General features: G+C 41.0%; 2 protein-coding genes across 5 annotated transcripts in view; both read left to right on the top strand.

Moving 5' to 3' along the window:
• Positions 1 to 21,149, top strand: part of LOC134211620 (transportin-1) — a 77,771-nt gene that overhangs the window by 17,280 nt on the left and 39,342 nt on the right. Inside the window, exons 2-10 of one of the 4 annotated variants that reach the window (XM_062688687.1) lie at positions 4,503 to 4,675; positions 4,813 to 4,995; positions 5,518 to 6,366; positions 6,472 to 7,602; positions 7,671 to 7,842; positions 7,913 to 8,008; positions 18,183 to 18,258; positions 18,529 to 18,703; positions 18,773 to 19,394. In XM_062688687.1, the coding sequence (XP_062544671.1) occupies positions 4,897 to 4,995; positions 5,518 to 6,366; positions 6,472 to 7,602; positions 7,671 to 7,842; positions 7,913 to 8,008; positions 18,183 to 18,258; positions 18,529 to 18,703; positions 18,773 to 18,880 (2,706 nt within the window). In that variant the 5' untranslated portion in view covers positions 4,503 to 4,675; positions 4,813 to 4,896 and the 3' untranslated portion in view covers positions 18,881 to 19,394. Of the gene's footprint in view, positions 1 to 4,502; positions 4,996 to 5,517; positions 6,367 to 6,471; positions 7,603 to 7,670; positions 7,843 to 7,912; positions 8,009 to 18,182; positions 18,259 to 18,528; positions 18,704 to 18,772; positions 19,395 to 21,149 lie in introns of those variants that run through there. The other 3 variants (XM_062688686.1, XM_062688688.1, XM_062688685.1) reach the window with 3 other exon arrangements.
• Positions 389 to 1,968, top strand: LOC134209541 (uncharacterized). The gene is made up of 2 exons (XM_062685519.1): positions 389 to 1,355; positions 1,877 to 1,968. Exons 1-2 carry the CDS (start codon positions 389 to 391, stop codon positions 1,966 to 1,968), a joined length of 1,059 nt encoding a protein of 352 aa, XP_062541503.1.

Raw genomic sequence — 21,149 nt, 5'->3', positions numbered from 1 at the left:
GGTTTTCTGGTCAGATTCTAGCACAGTTCTAGCTTGGATACGATCCGATGCCCGCAGATATAGACAATACGTTGCATGCCGTATCGGTGAGATTCTAACTTTGACCGAAAGCAAAGAGTGGAAATGGGTACCCACAAATATGAATTGTGCAGACGAAGCCACAAAATGGGGTAGAGGACCCAGTCTTTCTTCGGAAGGGAGGTGGTTCCAAGGGCCGGAGTTTCTGTACCGTCCCGAGCAACACTGGCCGCATCAAAAATGCAGGCAGAACATGGTCACTGAAGAAGAACTTCGAACCTGTTTTGTTCATGGTGTCCAGAAATATGAACCTACAGTAGAATTCAAAAGGTTCTCCAAATGGACAAGGCTAGTGAGATCGGTTGCTTATATGGTGCGGTTCATCAACAATGCTCGAAGAAGTAAAGGTCAACGGATCGTGACGTCGCTGAGCTCTGAAGAGCTTGGAATTGCGGAAACTATCATATGGCGGCTTAGTCAGCAAGAATCATTCCCGGATGAGGTTTCTCAGTTGAAGCAGGCGAACGGCAAAGTAGAAAAATCCTCAAAGATCTACAAGTTATCTCCTTACATAGATGAAAATGGAGTACTTAGACAGAATGGGCGTATTGGCGCGGCAACAAACACCCGATTTGACATGAAGTACCCCATTATACTATCGACGTATCATCCCACGACGCTCCTACTTCTAAATCACTACCACCGCACGAATCATCACATAAACTACGAGACGGTGGTGAATGAGATAAGGCAGAATTTCTACATTTCTCATCTTCGGGCAGCTGTTCGGAAAACCGCCAGATCATGCCAGTGGTGCAAAATACATAAATCACAACCAACTACACCGAAGATGGCGCCACTACCTGCAGCGAGACTAGCATCGTTTGAGCGCCCCTTCTCGTATGTTGGTGTGGATTATTTCGGTCCAGTTCTGGTGAAAGTCGGACGAAGTCTCGCAAAGCGGTGGGTCGCCCTGTTTACATGTTTAACTATAAGGGCAGTCCACCTTGAAGTTGCGTATACTCTCAGTACGGAGAGCTGCATCACCTGTTTCCGACGATTTATCGCACGCCGAGGGGCACCCTTGGAAGTCTACACTGATAACGGCACCAACTTTCAGGGGGCAGAAAGGTTGCTTAGACAGCAAATCAGTGAGAGTCTGGCGGAGACGTTCACCAACGCCAAAACTAAATGGTTTTTCAACGCTCCGTCGGCTCCACATATGGGTGGAGCATGGGAGCGTATGGTACGCTCCGTTAAGGTAGCTATTGAGAGTATAGACACTGGAAGAAAGTTGCACGACGAGGGTTTTCTAACGTTGCTTGCGGAAGCTGAAGGTATAGTTAATTCCAGGCCCTTAACGTACCTACCCTTAGAATCTGAAGAACAAGAAGCACTTACACCAAACCACTTTTTGCTCGGAAGTAGCAGTGGAGTCAAGCAACCACCCGCAAACCGCACTGATGACCGTGAAGCACTTCTTAACAACTGGACACAACTTCGTCACCAGGTAGATCTATTCTGGCATCGTTGGCTAAAAGAGTATCTGCCGACAATTTGCAGACGGACTAAATGGTTCAACGATATCAAACCTATCGAAGTAGGAGATCTTGTTCTCTTAGCAGAAAGCTCAAAAAGGAATAGTTGGTTACGAGGACAAGTGTCGGAAATCCATCCTGGACCGGATGGGCGCATACGAAGGGCGGCAGTCCTGACAAGGTCGGGATTTCTGCGTAGACCAGTATGTAATTTGGCTGTTCTAGATGTGGGGAATCCGAGTAAAACTGTCCATAGCGGACAGTGTTGCGGGGGTGGGAATGTTGCTGTGCAATCTGGCAACCTTGAATGTGCTCTACAGCCCTGCGAGACTCACTCACACCAGCTTTTGTGACGCTACCCGATGACAACAAACCGAGAACAAATTATGAGAACGTGGATGATTACCAGTGATTATTAGTTTACGGACAATTATTGAATTTGATATTCTAACTCAGTAAATCTAAACTATCTGTAGTTAGTCTAGCGCATTATCTAATCGAATCATCTTTTAAATAGTGTTGGTTCCAAATAGCGTTGGGAACGTAAGATATAGAATTCGTTTATTTTCTCTAAATGAGTAACCTAAAATGTAACCCTAAATAGGTGCACGTACGAGAGAATCGTTGTGCCAAGTGTATTGGACCTGAATCGTTGTACGGTGAAATTGAACCAATATGTGAGATTAAACTGAAATTGTTGAATTCTTGAATACTTATAAATCTAAAAACGCTGTATTTCTAGTTGGTCCTACACTCTGTGGTACCTATAGCCCGATTTATACCAGTCATAGTAAGCCTACACTATATTCTTGAGCTGATTGAAATCGAGTTTCATCGCTAAACGAAAGTGTAGTTTCTTGTTGATTAGAACACTAACAATGACTAAAACACTAATAAGACAAAGTTATACAAGTCCTTTATGTTGAAACTTAACAGACAACCGACAACAACACAATGACAATGACATATCTAAAATATAGAATACAAGACTTGTAGTGTTTTACATTAATTATACAACTCACAATAATAGAAATGGCTCAATAAATAATCAACGCCTCACGTACATACAAACAATACTGACATACTCAAATTTACATTTTGACTAAACTTTGTCCTATGTGACTGACTTGACTGACAAAACCACATTCCTGAAAGTGTTCAAGAGGATTATGTTAGCTGATTCCCACAGTCCGGTGTTCATTTGGTCAAAGTAGACTAGTTCTTCCGGCATAATCACTTGTCAACTTTCAAAAACCCACCCCGATCATAGCAATCCTAAGGGGCAAAAAAAAAATAAATAAAAATAAAGTGAATCCCGGTTCTAACTCAAAATTGATTAAAATGCAGATGGGACTGACTTGCAATTCACAGCAGATAACCTTGCTACGTGGATTCGCGATATATCGCACTCAATTTAGTACTAAATAATGGATATCATCCTTGCTTAAGGTGAAAGTGGGTTGAGTACCAAAACAAAGCTTTGAAAGTATTGGTACAATAAAAACTGTCATATACTGTAGTAGTATTGGTGTAGTATTTATAAAAAAGCAAAGAATATTAGTAGGGTGGTTCTAAAAACGACCCAGCTCCACCACGCTCAATCGATTCCGTCCCATGTTCCGAGTGTATTCCAAAAGCCAATTTGAACAAAAACTGATTGGGCACAAGCCGGTTCAAGTTTATATGAAAGCTAGTATGGTAGACTAAACCTTTCATTACACTGACTACAGTGCCTCTCCTCCAAACGCTGGCGAAAAGAGAGCCCACATAGCTGAATGAAAACCGCACCTTGAGAAATATCCATTGATTACGTAACGCAAAAAATAGCATTTTATACCCCGCTCACTCCTTGGCTCACTCCCATGTCACACTTTTTGTATGAAGTATCTGTTCCTGGTGCGATAGATATCACAGACAAATTCTGGCTATTTTGTTGAATTACACGTTTCACTGATGCTTTCGGAGAAGCCTAATTATCATGCTAAAGATTGGCAACCTCGAATAAAATCGACTCACAACTATCGGAACGACAATTCAATGTGCATTGTCTATGGAGTCAAAGCTCTAGAATATTTCATCCAATCATATGCTCCCCCCCTCGCCAGGGCCCAATGACGAAGCGCCACAATCAGAATAATGTAAAATTCAACCTCGCCATATCAACTGTCATACAAACCTGAAACGACCTGTGCACTGTAAGCCCCTATTCAAACCAGCCCAAACCATCGGAAGACACCCAGAATATGAAACATATTCGACTGAGCGTGGCGGAGCAAAATAATTTTTGAGCCACCCTAAATATTAGTTTGCTGCTGCTGCTGTCGGTGTTTACATTCGCTCCGCGATCAGTTTTTAGTGGTTTTTTTTGATCAAAAATAGCAGTTTATATTAAGTTTTCGCTTCAAACAAGTGACTGATTTCAAAAAGTGATGTTTAATTGGCATTCCATCAACATTTCGGGCTGCTCATGTGCGGAGAAGTGTATGAAAACTTGATTTTTTCAATGCCCTTTGAGAGGAAGTGAAGTGCAGTAATAAGCCCACCAAATCGCGAACGGCTATTAAATTGGCACGAAGCTGCTGATTTATTCTATAATTTGAGCCGAAATGCATAGGACTCTTAGAAGAAACATGATAATTATCACGGGAAGTAAATAAATATGCTGTGAGCAGGTTAGTAATTTGAATATTAAACTTTTGTTCGATGCTGTTCGATGCATTCGAATGTTGGTGGGAGAGGAGTGCGGGAGGTGTGGTAACGACCCGTGGAAGGTCCGGTGCCATATTGACGGCCATTGTGGTACTCTTCTAACTATGTCCTTAAATCAAATATTAACTAAATCAAATGCGGTATCTAATTAATGCAAAAATATGTATCAAAAGGAGTTCAACGCCTAGTTGTCGATGCAACTTTACTAATTTTATCATTTTTTTATTTGCATTTCAGGATTTCTCCGCCGCGTGACCCTTTCGTGCGAACTGGATGCGTGGTCAGAAAACCAAAACAAGAAGTAGAATCTCCCCTCTCTGGCCATCGGGCACGATAATAAGGAAAAACGAGTTTAAAAAATAAAGAACAGAACAAACTATCGGGGGAGAAAACCGTGGTGGAAGCTGCCGGTGAGCAAACCTAAATTTCCCTCTCGTTTCGAAGAACTACCAAACAACCACACCCGAGATTTGGCCTTTCTCTTGTTGTTCTTTTGTGGCGCGAATTAGTTCGCCACGAATTTATAACGGGCCTCTGTCGTTGGCAGCACAACAGCAACAACAACGGCCGGTGGAGCTTGCTAACTACTGAAACATAGCAGAGATTAAAAAACCGAAACTCCAGCAACAAAATGACGTGGGAACCGCAGCCGGACGGACTGAACCAAATCATTACCCTGCTGAAGCAATCGCAATCGACGGACAATGCGATTCAGCGTGCCGTTCAGATGGTATGTATATCGTTTGACGCGTCTCTGGTTGCTCGTGGTTTGGCTTATGATAGGCTTTGCAAATTTGAAATGCAGATTATCATTAGTGGAAGTTTCGATTGTGTCGTGAATTCATGATGCGTTTAAAAACTATTTGATGAAATGGAAATGGGTGGCATCATTCAACATATTATTTGTTATTTAGTGTAGCGATGTTCCTCTTCAATGGCTCTACGGGTCTACTGGAGCGTAGCCTGCTCTACATTACAATTCTTCATATTCGAATAGTGTGGTGTAGCGCAATAGCCCGTTGAAAAAGTCTGTCGGTTCCATATCACGGATACGGATAAGCTTGAAATAAATTAATTCAGAACATATTGATTTGTTTATGTTTATTGTTTGTTTACAAGTTTTTTTTGCTTACTGTTCCACAATTTTCTGTTGAAAATAGGGCTGATTGATAGTCTTCGCTTTCGTATGACAACCACGATATAAGCTTTGTGACCTTTGTGAAATATTAACATTTTTTTTATCTCTTTACAGAAACTAGAAGAATTGAACCAATTTCCAGATTTTAACAACTATCTAATATATGTGCTTACAAAGTTAAAAACGGAAGATGAACCAACGCGCTCTTTGTCAGGACTGATTCTGAAAAACAACATCCGCATCCACGGAACCCATCTGCAGCCTGCGATAATTGAGTACATCAAGCAAGAATGCTTAATGGCACTGGGGGATCCATCGCCACTAATCCGGGCCACAGTGGGTATTCTTATCACGACAATTGCCAACAAGGGAGGGCTCCAGACGTGGCCCGAACTACTCCCGACTTTGTGTGATATGCTCGATTCGCAGGAGTACAGTGTTTGCGAGGGCGCTTTTGGTGCGTTGCAGAAAATATGTGAAGATTCGGCCGATACCTTGGATAGTGCTGCCCTGAATCGTCCGCTTAATATTATGATTCCTAAATTCCTGCAATTTTTCCGGCACTCTAGCCCAAAAATCCGCTCCCATGCAATTGCTTGCATCAACCAATTTATAATCAATCGAACGCAAGCCCTGATGCTACATATCGATACGTTTATTGAGAATCTGTTCCACCTTTCCTCGGATGAAGATCGCGAAGTGCGGAAGAACGTTTGCCGTGGTTTGGTCATGCTACTGGAAGTCCGCATGGATCGGTTGATGCCCCATATGAATAACATCATCGAGTACATGTTGATTCGAACGCAGGATCCTGATGAAACTGCTCTCGAAGCTTGTGAGTTTTGGCTCTCGTTGGCTGAGCAATCAATTTGCAAAGAAGCTCTGACACCACATCTGGCGCAATTGGCACCGGTGCTTGTTCGGGGTATGAGGTACTCCGATATCGATATCATCATCTTAAAGGTTAGTAGAGCAGCTACCAAGTTGTTATTAGTTGAAGTAGTCAAAGCATAGTGAGGTTTTCGTTTGAGTAAACTATCTAACGCTTCTTCTTTTATACATCCACAGGGAGATGTCGAGGAGGATGAAATGATTCCGGATCGCGAAGAAGACATTAAACCAAGGTTCCATAAGTCGCGAACCCATACGCAGAAAGCAGGCAACATAAACTCGCAGGACCAGGTTACTAGGCCAATGGAGGGCAACGATGAGGAAGAGGACATGGATGATCCATATGACGACATGGACGATGACAGTAATCTGTCCGACTGGAATCTGCGTAAGTGCAGCGCAGCAGCATTGGATGTCCTTGCAAATGTCTTCAAAGATGATTTCCTCCCAATCCTCTTGCCTATACTGAAAGAAACTTTGTTCCACCAGGACTGGCAGATCAAAGAAAGTGGTATCTTGGCTCTGGGCGCTATCGCCGAGGGATGCATGAACGGTATGATACCACATCTGCCAGAGCTTATTCCGTACCTAATATCGTGCCTGTCGGACAAGAAAGCCTTGGTGCGCGCGATCACTTGTTGGACATTGTCGCGATATGCCCATTGGGTGGTCAGTCAGCCTCACGACCAATACTTGAAACCTTTGATGGAGGAACTGCTCAAGCGAATCCTCGATGCTAACAAACGTGTCCAGGAAGCAGCATGTTCTGCTTTCGCCACTCTCGAAGAAGAAGCATGTACGGAATTGGTTCCTTATTTAGGATTTATACTGAAAACGTTGGTATTCGCCTTTGGTAAATATCAACATAAAAATCTTCTTATCCTGTACGACGCCATCGGGACATTGGCGGATTCTGTCGGTCATCATTTGAACAAACCTGAGTACATTAACATGCTGATGCCACCGCTGATTCAAAAATGGAATATGCTGAAGGACGAAGACAAAGACCTATTTCCACTGCTGGAGTGTCTATCCAGTGTGGCCACTGCTCTGCAATCTGGATTCCTCCCGTACTGCGAGCCTGTGTATAGAAGATGCATATCATTGATCCAGCAAACATTGAATCAGGATTTGGCGAGTACCGCGAGTCCTGGTCAATTTGAGTTGCCGGATAAGGATTTCATGATTGTGGCATTGGATTTGCTGTCCGGGTTGGCTGAAGGACTCGATGGCCACATTGAATCGTTGGTGGTCAGTAGCAACATTATGCAGCTGCTCTATCAGTGTATGCAGGATTCGATGCCTGAGGTCAGTAGATGTAATTTGAATTGTTTGTTATAGTATAGTATACTAAACGTATATTGTTACCTTTACAGGTTCGACAGTCTTCGTTTGCATTACTTGGGGACTTGACGAAGGCTTGCTTCCAGCACGTCCATCCGTTTATTGCCGACTTTTTGCCCATATTGGGTCAGAATTTAAACCCGGAGTACATTTCGGTATGCAATAATGCGACGTGGGCCATAGGCGAAATCAGCATAAAGCTACGTACGTTTGGTTTCGAATCCGAATTTAGTTACGTTTTGTTTATGATAATATTTTTTTAATTGCATTGCAGGTGAAGACACGAAACCATACATTCCACTGGTTTTGGCACAGCTCATCGAGATCATCAACAATCCTAACACTCCTAAAACATTGTTGGAAAATACTGGTAATTATTCACTAATGTGTTCAAAGTTATTATTTTCAGAACCGTTCAGTGTGACATTTGTGTATTAGAATGAACGAAGCTCATAACGAGAACTGACAATATTATTGCCATATTGCATTCTTGTTCTGGCTATTGGGACCAGTTCGCTCTAATTGATAGGTACCAATATTATTTGCATAAAAGTATCATTTGGTCGAATTGAAGCAGTTTGGCCGGTTTGTTGCTTATTTCATATATAATGTCCGCTCATTGTATTGTTCAGTCAATTTTTTATGTTATGCAAGGTGGAGAAAGGTGTTTTATTTATTTTACGTTACAAATTTAATGTTATATTGAATATTTAGCATGGGTCTGCCACAGGTTACGCAATAGCCTATTCAGGCTTCAAGTTTTATTCAGGGTGTTAAACGAACCGTGGAAAACCGTGGAACAGACAGGATTCGAAGTAATCGAAAAAACTGGGACACTAACAAAAGGCGGAAACACGAATGGCGGAATCACAAAAGGCAGAAACTCGAAAGGCAGACTTTCTTATACTTGTAACAAAAGGCGGACTATATCATAAGGCGTAATTACAAAAGGTGAAAATAATTAGGAAAGCTTTGATCACCGCGTGACTTTATCGAAATTAATTTATTGGCTTTTTTCGGTGATAATTATACTACTCAAAGCGAAAGGGAGTAGATGAAAGTAATGAAGATACAGATTCGATTGACATCGCAAGCGAGCGGCAAGTGTGAAATGAATAGAAACTGAAGATTAGCAGAGGGCCATATGAGAGAACAAACATTGTTGAAATCGCTGTTATTCTGCCTAACGTCCACCCAGGAACGGCTTGGATAGTGACGTGGTGATCACTGTACCAAGACAGGCCTGTCTTGGTACAGTGATCACCACGTCACTGGTACGAATTCACGAATTCAGTAATTTCTTTGTGCACATTCAAAGTTAATTGCCTATATGCCGGGTATTAAGCCACCCGGTGTGGAAATTAATTACTATGTCTGAAACTTGATTATGCATATGTACAACATGTGATAGATTTAGTTCGGAAAAGGTATTGGAGGGTAACCGCCCCTTCGGTGGGGTTTGATCCCACGACCCCAGTTCGCATGACAGGTGCTTTCCCTACTAAGCTACGAAGGACCTCCGACGTCCTCCGCAGCTTAGCGGGTACTGATGAAACCAAATTCCCAGCACCAGGTACCAGCCGATCTCTCGCAATACATTTTCAGAACTAACTCTCTCAAATGTATTTTTGTACACATGTCAACCAAGTAGGATGAGTATTTAGTATTGTCCGGCTCCTACACACTTGCTTCATCAGCAACGGCGCCCAATGCAAGTGTGTAGGAGCCGGACAATACAATACAAGTGTGTAGGAGCCGGACAATAATTGTTAGAATATCACCGATTTCCATTTGAATCTTTTTCCCAGAATATATCTAGAAGACCATTCCAAACAACGTATTATTCCCCAAAAAGAAAAAGTAAAAGTTATTCTATTTTATTGAATTTTCGTTTATATTACTTTTTTAAATAAAACGGTCGCTCGAGATTAGGCGGAACCTGGGTGCTGCGGATAGAGCCGCTTTTGTGCTCTCAAGCGAGTAGCGGGATATTTTGAAATCAATCCCATAAGCAAAATTATTTTGCAGTTACTTGACTGTCAAACATTTCCCGCTCTTCGAATTTCTCTTTCCATGCTGCATGAAGGCGCACAAATGCGCGAGACTCTACATGACTTTACGATGGTTTACATACATTCCTGCTCCAATCAGCTGCTGAATCTCGTGAAATCTCGTAACGAGTGCATTTTAGTTGCATTCCTACTAATTTTCCACTCGAAATGTAATGTGAATATATTTGCTAAAAAGAATGCAAAATTCAAACTAAGTTTATTTATATTTTTTCCCCAAATAATCGCAAATAATAATACTTCTCAATATAAGGTCTAAAACGAACATAACCACAATCTTCAATGTTTGGCTCCGGCACAATAGAAAATTTTGGCTTCACTTTAAGAACCAAATCGATTCTATCCGCACCACCCAGGGCGAAACGCATGATGTGCACTTTCTTTTAAGGTCACTCCTGACGGAATCCAAGTTTCAAAGTGCTCGCGTTTTCGGGGGCACACCACTCGATACGGAAGCAACGCACAACTGTCATTTTTATTATTTCACGCATGCTGCGACGCAGCAAAGCGAAATCAACAAAAATGACAGTTGTGCGCCGCCTCCGTATCGAGTGGTGTGCCCCCGAAAACGCGAGCACTTTGAAACTTGGATTCCGTCAGGAGTGACCTTAAAGCACACGTTTGCTCGGTGCAATGCAAAAGGGGAGACTATTCTTTCTTTCAAATTACGCAATAGCTCAGGATAATGTAAAAGAGTTGATGCTGCCTTCTTTTAACGCAGGCATTTGTTCGGTGGAATGCAAAAAGGGAGATCATTCCTTCTTTAAATATACGCGAGAGCTCTGGATAATAAGGGCCCTCCTTAGCCGTGCGGTAAGATGCGCGGCTACAAAGCAAGACCATGCTGAAGGTCTGGGTTCGATTCCCGGTGCCGGTCTAGACAATTTTCGGATTGAAGATTGTCTCGACTTCCTTGGGCATAAAAGTATCATCGTGTTAGCCTCATGATATACGAATGCAGAAATGGTAACTTGGCTTAGAAACCTCGCAGTTAATAACTGTGGAAGTGCTAATTGAACACTAAGCTGCGAGGCGGCAATGTCCCAGTGGGGGATGTAATGCCAATGAAGAAGAAGAAGAAGAAGCTCTGGATAATGGAAAAGAGTTGATGGTGCCTTCTTTGAAAGCATGTATCTTGGATTCTTCATTGTAAATATCAAGAAGTCTATGGTGAAATCCAGTTTAAAGTTGCGTAAAGAAAATGATTATTGAAAATAAGATCATTTTCATTGCGTTATGCCAAATGACCATTATGACAAACGGCTTAATATCAAATGACTTTATGCCAAACGGGGTAGCCCCTTTCTATCTATTGAAATCTCATCTCACAACTGAAACACTAACAGTCTCTTAGCTTAATTTCTATTGAGCACATCCAGCGTTATTAAGTGCCTTATCCCTGAGCTACGGAAGGTCTCCAAACTAAACAACAAGAAAACATGCATCTGGCCGATCAACGGCCAAAGTATATATTTTTATAGCGAAAGGAGAATCACGCTATTTAATCTGTTAGTTCAATATGTCCGCATAAGTTAAAACAGCCTAATGCCATTCTGCCTTTCGTGATTATGCCTTTTGTGATTCCGCCTTTCGTGTTTCTGCCTTTTGTATCGGTCCGCCTTTTGTTCATTCTGCCTTTTGTATTCCGCCTTTCGTAGGACACCCAAAATTATGTTGTCAAGAGATCATACAAAGTAGGTATAAACCATTTGAACAAGCATTGTCATTGACTTCGCCTGTTTATATCTGCGAATAACGATGAAAATGTCCGGCGTAGCATGCTCCGTGTGACATGGAAATCGAAGAGGGATGCGACTCTGTTGAAGACACGGGCTGTAGGCCACGAATAGCTTCATGCATGCCATAATGTGTACGACTAAAGGGCAGCCTCAACATATGGCTGTTACGGAGCGTGCGTGACTGGAAGTTCAGGTCTATTTGTTCCAACATAGCTCCACAGTTGGTTCGTCCCTGAAGGGTATCGGCGATGGTTTTGGGTAATGACTTTGTCGACCTTGAGTGAAGTAGCTCCAAGTTGATCAGCTGATATCGGCTTTCGCAACTCGGTAGGTGAAACGGATCCTGCCAAGGTAGCCTATGAAGCGCGAATCGAAAGAAACGGCATTGAAAAGATGCGATTCTCTCTGCACCGTTGTTGTAAGACGAACTCCAGACAACAGAATAGTCGAACGCGCCTGAGAGTTATAGAGCGCTTTTTAACAGTATATGTCGGTGAAATTCTTGCAACTCTGAAGATGAACCCATAGTTCTGGATGCTTTGTCGAGGATGTATGAGAAGTGTTGCTTGAATACTAGTTACGAGTCTAGGATCACGCCGAGGTCCTTCACATGGTTCACTCGCTCTATTTCTGCAGAAGCCATTTCTATTTTTTATTTCTCGCTCTATTTCTGTGCCAAGAGCGGGCTTGGTAGTCATATGGCTACTGCTTCTGCCTCATACGCAGGAGGTCGTAGGTTCAATCCCAGGTTCCGTTCCATTCTCCTACTTTGTATCTTTTTCTATATTTCTCATGTTCTAGCAATCGCTAGAACTGGAAATGGACTTCCATACCGTTTCCATTACTATTCCTATACCTTCAACTTGAGTATTCTAACAGTAATCTGCTAGAATTGGAAATGAACTATAGAGCTCGTTTCCTACATCCAATTAGAAATGCCATCAGTTGCCTTCTCCTATCTATCACATTGGCAGCTCGTTAACCAAGACGAACCTCTGCCTGTCCAACCTAACCCAAAAATTCCAACAAATTCCGCATGAACTCGTGATTGCATCATCATTTCATCTCCCTTTCTTACATTAACTTGCATTCTAACGTGGCAGGTGCCAGTATGACCTAACAAATGAGATCACCAGAACTTGTACATTGAAGATGTGTGCTAGTCCCAAGCAAACATCTGTTGGTTCCCTGTACAAGAACAGCTGATCTGGTCATAATGGAGTAGCAACTACGAGCAGTCAATCAAGCTCAAGCTCTCGCTCTATTTCTGTGCCAAGAAGGCTGTAGTTGCAAACGATGGGCTGTTTTTGACGTTGGACAACGTTTTACCCGAAGGTACTGTGGGTCAAATCAGAATCTAAAATTGGGGCCGTCACGAAATCATGTAAGATTTTGAACGTTATTCGATGGATTTTAAGGATTTATATATCAATCGACTCTTTCCAGCAATTTGTCAATTTTATTGAAAGTGAAGATTATTTACGATAAACTATTAAAAATTTAAATTCTTGTCATACCCAGTAAAAAATTCAGAACCAACCAATCCCGTTCATGCATTCCTTAATTATGCGTTCATTAATTATGGTGGAATTCACTGCGATTCCGTTTCGTCGATCCTTGAGACTGCTAATTCCATTGATCACATTGTCGTACTTGGTGACTTTAACTTGCCAGGTATCTCGTTGGAACACTCCCCCAACGGCTTCCTTTTCCCGAGTGCTGGTCTCTCCGGTCTCCACGCTGGAGCTACGAAGCTTCTTGATAGTTACAGTTCAGCCACGCTACAACAGATCAATTCCATTGCTAATGAAAATAATCGCTATTTGGACTTATGTTTCACTAGCGATGAAGCGATCCACATCCGTAACTATGGCTCCATCGCCACTAGTGAAGCTGGTTGCACATCATCCCCCGTTAACAGTTTCAATCGCCTCATGATGTCGTGGGAAGAATATCAGTGTGGAAGCTGATATATCTCCACTGGCAAAAGGAAGGTGGTTTGATTTGCTCATATGCCATCGCGTGCGGAAGGATTTGCTATCGACGAGTACTGTCTCCAAATTTCTAATATGACATCAGCATTTAGTCGAATAGGATTTTTATTGCACAGTTCTGTTTTCTCATTTCTTCCCTCCCCCTTCATACGGAAGCTTGGCAGAAGGAAGGTCGTGTGATATGTGCCATCACAAATATTGCCCTCCGCTCGCTTTCAAATCGACTTCTATAAAAACATTCTTCATGCCTGCCGTATCCTAACGGAACTATCAATTCTATACTTTCGCCTCTAATTCTATTATGAACATGTACGTCCAAGTTTGGAAGATGATATTAGCATTTCCATATCATGGTAAACCACGATATTGCGATTACGAAAATGGAAAGATTTGGCGTCAACGACAGACTTCTGGAATGGTTTCGTTCGTACATGTCAGGTCGAGAGCTAAGTGTTAACATTGAAGATGATCAAGCACCTCCGTTCATTTTCACATCAGGCATCGCGCGAGGCAGCCATCTGGGACCACCTCCTTCTTAGAATTCTTCGACTATCTTACGCTGATGACCTCAAGATTTATCTTCAAATCAAATCAATTAAAGATTGTATTTTGCTTCGGCAACAGCTACTAGTTTTCGATGAATGGTGTAAATTAAACCGTATCATTGTCAACCAGAAAAAATGCTCGGTGATCTCTTTCTCACGGTAAAAAGATGCCATCCAATTCAGCTACCGACTACAGGATACTTCAATCGAACGCATAAGTGAAGTGAAAGACCTAGGAGTGTCTAACATTACTAACATTTAAACAACATATCTCCTATATTGTGGACTTGTGGGCTTCCCGTACGTTGGGGTGTATATTCAGGATGACCAAAAACTTTACAGATGTTTACTGTCTGAAATCGTTGTACTGCTCGCTATCCCGATCGATCTTAGAATACTGCTCGGAAGTCTGGAGTGCGAGCTATAATAATGGCGTTGAGAGGATTGAATCTGTGCAGCGACGTTTTCTTTTTGATTTTAACGGATTTTTGATTTTAACGTTTATTGTCAAATGCTTCGTCGACAATTCTCCAGTGTATTTTTAAGATTGGAAAATTGACTATTTTTTAATTGTGTATCGATTTGACTTAACAAATAGAATTAAGATTAGAGTGGTGTTTGTCGGGCCAGAACGACTCTGAAGACAGGAAGCATTGAAATCCGGAGCCACTTAGCACGACTGGGTTGAGCGGTTCAGCATAAAGCGGCAGGCAATGCGTTCTGGTAATGGCGACCGGTTACCAAGAGGCTCGGGCAAGGATCCATTGACGAAAGACAGCATAAGTGCCTCAACGACACAGGTCCTGCTTGGGCACGGTGTCTTTATGGGGAAATATTTTCAAAAATCAGTATCTCTGAAATACCCACCACGCAAAAGTATATGATCTCCTCTTTCATATCGTGATGTTCTATTTTTTGTACAAACTCCATAGAAATCTCAAATGATAGCCGATTTACCCCCCAAGAAGTGTATGGAAAAATAATCCCCGATAGAACGTTTTAAAAATTCACCTACGTGAAAGAGGAAAACCCATTCTTTCGTGTAGTGGATGTTTTAGGGATGGATTGGAACTTTTTGAAAATAAGCCTCTTCGGACAAAGACGCCGTGTGGGCGTCTCAGTGTCTAGTTGGAATTGCCGAAGGACTGGAAACAGCAAACGATGCATGGTACGGGAAGCCTGTAGTAGGGGTGATAGGAAGAGGTTCAAGAGAAGACAATGTGAGCCACCCACCGCGTGTTTGCATCGCTGGTGACGGAATCGAGGTGGTAGAAGAATTTGTGTACTTGGGCTCACTGGTGACTGCCGAAAATGGGGTGTCCTACGAAAGGCTGAAACACATAAGGCTGACTACTCATAAGGCTGAACTCAAAAGGCTGAAATCCTGAAAGGCTGAAGGTCTCAAAAGGCTGAAAGTATCAGAAGGCTGAAATGTATCGAAAGGCTGAAATTGATGGGATGAAATGAATTCCAACCATACGATATGTTGTACCAACTATGTTGACTAGTTGGATAGTGAATAATGAATAAAGAATGAAGAATTAAGAATAAAGAATATAGAATAAAGAATAAAGAAAAAAGAATAAGGGATAAGGAATAAGGAATAAGGAACAAGAAATAAGAAGTAAGGAATTAGGAATAAGGAATAAGGAACAAGAAATAAGGAATAAGGAATAAGGAATAAGGAATAAGGAATAAGGAATAAGGAATAAGGAAAATAAGAAATAAGGAATAAGGAATAAGGAATAAGGAATAAGGAATAAGGAATAAGGAATAAGGAATAAGGAATAAGGAATAAGGAATAAGGAATAAGGAATAAGGAATAAGGAATAAGGAATAAGGAATAAGGAATAAGGAATAAGGAATAAGGAATAAGGAATAAGGAATAAGGAATAAGGAATAAGGAATAAGGAATAAGGAATAAGGAATAAGGAATAAGGAATAAGGAATAAGGAATAAGGAATAAGGAATAAGGAATAAGGAATAAGGAATAAGGAATAAAGAATAAGGAATAAGGAATAAGGAATAAGGAATAAGGAATAAGGAATAAGGAATAAGGAATAAAGAATAAAGAATAAAGAATAAAGAATAAAGAATAAAGGATTGGAGAAAAAACATAGAATAAAGAAAAAGGAAAAAGTTAGATACAGATGGAGGAAGGAATAATGATGAAGCAAGAAGAAACAAGAACGATGGAAGAATGAAGGACGAAAGAAGAAAGATGAAAAACCAAGGGACAAGGAAGAAGGAAAAAAAGAATAGGAAAGGACGAAAGAAAGAAAAGGAAGAAAGGTTGAAAGAAGAAGGAAGAAAAAGGAAGAAGGTAGAATGAAGAAAGAATAGAGAAAAAGGAATAAGGAAGAAGAAACTTGGAAAATGAAAAAGGTAGAGGAAAGAAGACAGAAAGGGAGGTAAACAAGGTAATGAAAGGAAGAAAGAAGAAAAAGAAAAAAACAAGGGAAAGGAAGAAGGAAAAAGATTGAATGATGAAGGAAGAAGAACAAAAAAAAATAAAGAAAGAAAAAACAAGAAAAAAGGAAGAAGCAAGTAGCAACAAGGAAGGCAGAAGAAGGGAAAAGGAAATAGGAACAAGAAAGGAGGGATTGAGAAGTAAGAACTAAGAAGAAAGGTAGAACGAAGAAGCAAGAAAGAAATAGAAAGAAGGACCTAGGAAGGGTTTAACAAGAAAGAAGGAAAAAAAATTAAAAATATGGAATAAAAAAAGTAGGAAAAAGAAAAAGGGAGAAGGAAGTAGGAAGAAGGAAGAATAAAAAAGCAAAAAGAAGAAAGGAGAAGAGAGAAGAATAAAGAATAAAAAATAGGAAAGTAATCTTGGCAAGAATCAAAAACAAAATTTGTAGGTACAAGAACCAAGAACAAAAAAGTCTTGTTCCTTTCTATGTTACCTCAACATTTTTTGAGCTGTGTAGACTAAAAAACAAGAATTCCGTATAAAAATTGAAAGACAACAAGAAGTTGCAAGAAGGTTGCGGATCATTTTAGTTTGTGCCCCTATTAACGTCAATTGTGAGTTCTTCCACTAAAATTGGTTTCTCAAGATTTTTCAGCCTCTCGAGTTTCAGCCTTATGTGAGATTTTTACTTTTCAGCCTTTCGTGTTCAGCCTTATGAGTTTTCAGCCTTATGTGATTCAGCCTTTCGTGGAAGACCCCGAAAATGATACCAGACTCCGCAAGACGCTCCGATCGACGATCGAATAGAGTTCGCTGCCGTAACAAACTGACAATCTACAAAACGTTCATTAGACCAGTAGTCCTCTACGGACACGAGAACTGGACGATGCCTGGAAGTGCTGCGTACCATTTATGGGGGGGGGTGCAGATGGCGGACGGTACGTGAAGGAGGCGAATGAACCATCCATCGTTCACACAGCAAAAATTGGACGACTGCGGTGGGCCGGGACGTAGCCAGAATGTCGGAGAGTAACCCGGTTAAAATGGTTCTCGACAACGATCCGATGGGGGCACAAGAAGGCGAGGTGCGCATCGGGAAAGGTGGATTGATCAGGTGGAAGATGACTTGCGGAGCCTCCGTAGACTGCGTGGTTGGCGACGTGTGGCCATGGACCTAGCTGAATGGAGAAGACTCTTATATACTGCACAGGCCATTTCGGCCTTAGTTTGAATAAATAATAATGATAATAAAAACGATTCCCCAGAAAATTCTACGCTTTGTGTCAAAATTTCAGCGCAATCCGCCAGTACCGAACCGAGATTTTGAATTTATTCGCGTTATGGACATTTTTTTCCCATTGTGCATTGGGTCTCCGCTCCACAAGTGGTTACTTGGCCAACTAATGATTATTTGAATTGGTCAGAATATCAAAAAATGTCGAGAATGTCTTTTTGTCTGTGCATCCTTCTTTGTAACACACCTCCAAAGCACTTATCTACCAAAGTGCAGTCAATGGCTCAAAACCCCACCGAAGACCTGTAATGGCAGCTATAATAGAAAGTGTGCCCTTAGTTGAAAGACAGCCAACAGCAGGACGTTGGGCAGAAAATTGTTGTCTGCCCTTTCGTAGTGTTTATTTAGGCAGTGAGCAATTCTGATTTCGTCTAGTTTTTTTTTCAGCATTTGTATTATTTTAACAATCTCCATATAGAGATACAATGAGCCGTTTCTGTTTATGTTAACGTGTATTTTTCCCTATTTTCTCTGTTTATTTCCTGTATAGCAATAACAATTGGTCGACTCGGTCTTGTATGCCCCCTTGAAGTGGCTCCTTCATTGCAACAGTTTGTGCGACAGTGGTGTGTAACTGAATAATAAATTTCATTTCTATCCTTTGTATCTTTCGTACTATGTTTTTGCTATTAACAGTTGTGTAATAGTTAATTTTACGTTAGACGATGTACTGTTCGTATCCGTTGGTAGTTTGTTTAGTTAAATGTTGCCAAAATTCTCCTGTTAATTGTTGGTATCTATACCCAACTGTTTAAAAGCTACACATAGTGTGACGCACCTTGAACGTTTATGAATCATGAGTTATATTTATTTCGTTGTAACTTCTTTCTAAATAGGTGTTCATCACTTCGAAACATTCGGGATAATGAAGAGAAAGATTCCGCCTTCCGGGGTATGTGCCAAATGATAACCGTGAATCCTGTCGGAGTGGTGCCAGACTTTATCTTTTTCTGTGACGCTGCGGCATCTTGGATGAACCCGAAGCCAGATTTGCACGAAATGCTACAGAAGGTATGATTATTTAGACTAATTCGTAATGTTGAGTTGACGTGTTCTATTAATTTGTCTTCGCGCCTGTAGATATTGCTCGGATTCAAGACCCAAGTAGGGGAGGAAAATTGGAGCCGATTTGTGGAGCAATTCCCCCAGCAGCTTAGCGAGCGACTAGCGCTGATGTATAGTATCTAAGAAGGGAAGTCTGCGAGGGTTCTGCGAGCCATGCAGCGGTATGTAGAGATTCATTTTATTGTTTTTCCTTGGAATATCAAAAACTTCCTGATTTGGAATCATTGCAACTCTAGCATCACAGTTGGAGTGAAGTAGAATCGAAGGGATACTTTCACATAGTCGCAGCATAATTATAAGGCGGTGTTCCGAAACACCTTGACTAGATACCAACCGTGGTATCAGTAGCAGCAGTGGTTAGCTGAAGTTTTGAACAAACTGGAAAATTTTGACTTCGTAGTTTTAGATCAGTACTGCTTTAGTTAAATTACGCGATAGATCAAAGCGCTGCGAATGCACAGTACTTTTTTATCATGGAGAGTCACGAAATCGGTTTTTAAATTGCTATTTTTATTCGAAAAGTTTCAGTTTATCGCATATTACGCCTCGGCACAAAAATAAATCAATGTAAAAACAATAGGTTTTCTAGATAGTTTACTATATCGGATTAAATATTATAGTAATCAGCTACCACTCATATTTTTTTACAATTACATATTGATCGCTATATTTTGTCACACTTAAGCGCTGAACATATTTTAAATCAAGCAATGTGATTTACTATACTTCCCCATTTTAGTAATAAATCCTTCTGATGAGATTCCTCCTAGAAAAAAATGTATCATGAGCAAAACTAAACTCCTTACTGGAGACTTCTGGTTCTGTTTATTGTTCAAAATAACTAGTATTTGCCTTGTTTCCGTAGAAACAAGCGCTATCGCAAAAATAAACTTGCGCCACTAATAGAGATTCTAAGCATTACCGATCCTGTTGCTAGAACCGAATAAAGATTTTTATTCTATCATGCAGTATGTATGCAGAGTGAATGTGAGTGTGCATGGTATTGAGCGCGCGTGAAAATATTTCAGTTAAAATAAATTATAAAGAAACATTTGAACGGTTCTGTCACAAAAACGCTAGACATGTTGATTGCAATCAGGAATATAAATAATTGCTAGGTCACAGCCACAGGCTCTATTACAATTTTAATTTATACATACAACTCACATAATGTCCTGGGAGTGCAACATAATTGAACCTATTTCTAATGAGCAATACGTAGTTTAAGGCATGAAATCTGCATCTCATTTCATTCATCATCCGTCGACCAATAACAGCTGAATTGATAGATGCCCCCACCAAGGGTAGTACACTAAGGCTTTGGTCCGATTCGTGAATTAAAATCGAATTAAACTTAAAAGTGACAGTTCGGAAATTATGAAATCCCCCGCTCATAAGAATGGCTGGTGCTACCCAGCAAGACCAACAAAACATCTATCAAAAATGATTCAATATCTGTCAAAAGTAATCTTGCTCTGCGAGCAGGGTTATTTGGAAATTTTTGAACTGTCACTTTTAAGTTTAATTCGATTTTGATTCACGAATCGGACCAAAGCCTAAGGGTCTGTCTCATTTGGAGAATTAAACTGAAATTAAACTTAAAAGTGACATTTCAATAATTATCGAATAACCCTGCTCGCAGAGCAAGATTACTTTTGACAGATATCGAATCATTTTCCATCGATGTCCTATTGGAATTGCTGGGTAGCACCAGCCATTCTTATAACGGGGTGATTTTTTAATTTTCGAACTGTCACTTTTAAGTTTGATTCTCCAAATGAGACAGACCCTAAATTAATGATTTCGTGTGTGTTACTTCTACGTGAAGTTAAACGGTACAGCAGCAGTGCCTTTCTCTGCTTTGTTCTCTCCGAGGCAGCCAAGTTGGTTGCGTTGCGACGAGACGGACGCAATGAGAAAACAGAACTGTGCAATAAAAATCCTATTCGACTTATTCGACTATGCTGATGTCATATTAGAAATTTGGAGACTACTCGTCGATAGCAAATCCTTCCGCACGCGATGGCATATGAGCAAGTCAAACCACCTTCCTTTTGCCAGTGGAGATATATCAGCTTCCACACTGATATTCTTCCCTCCCCCTTCATACGGGAGCTTGGCAGAAGGAAGGTCGTGTGATATGTGCCATCACAAATATTGCCCTCCGCTCGCTTTCAAATCGACTTCTATAAAAACATTCTTCATGCCTGCCGTATCCTAACGGAACTATCAATTCTATACTTTCGCCTCTAATTCTATCATGAACATGTACGTCCAAGTTTGGAAGATGATATTAGCATTTCCAAATAAAAGAAGTTGACCGAAATCTAACCTGGTAACAGGTTAAATCAATAGCTGGACGTCGCTCAGGATGGAGTCGGTCATTTGCTGC

This window comes from Armigeres subalbatus, chromosome 2, assembly GCF_024139115.2.
Source record: "Armigeres subalbatus isolate Guangzhou_Male chromosome 2, GZ_Asu_2, whole genome shotgun sequence".
Classification (NCBI taxonomy): domain Eukaryota; kingdom Metazoa; phylum Arthropoda; class Insecta; order Diptera; family Culicidae; genus Armigeres; species Armigeres subalbatus.
The sequence above is the reverse complement of the archived record's forward strand: the minus strand, read 5'-3'. Positions and strand labels throughout refer to the sequence as shown.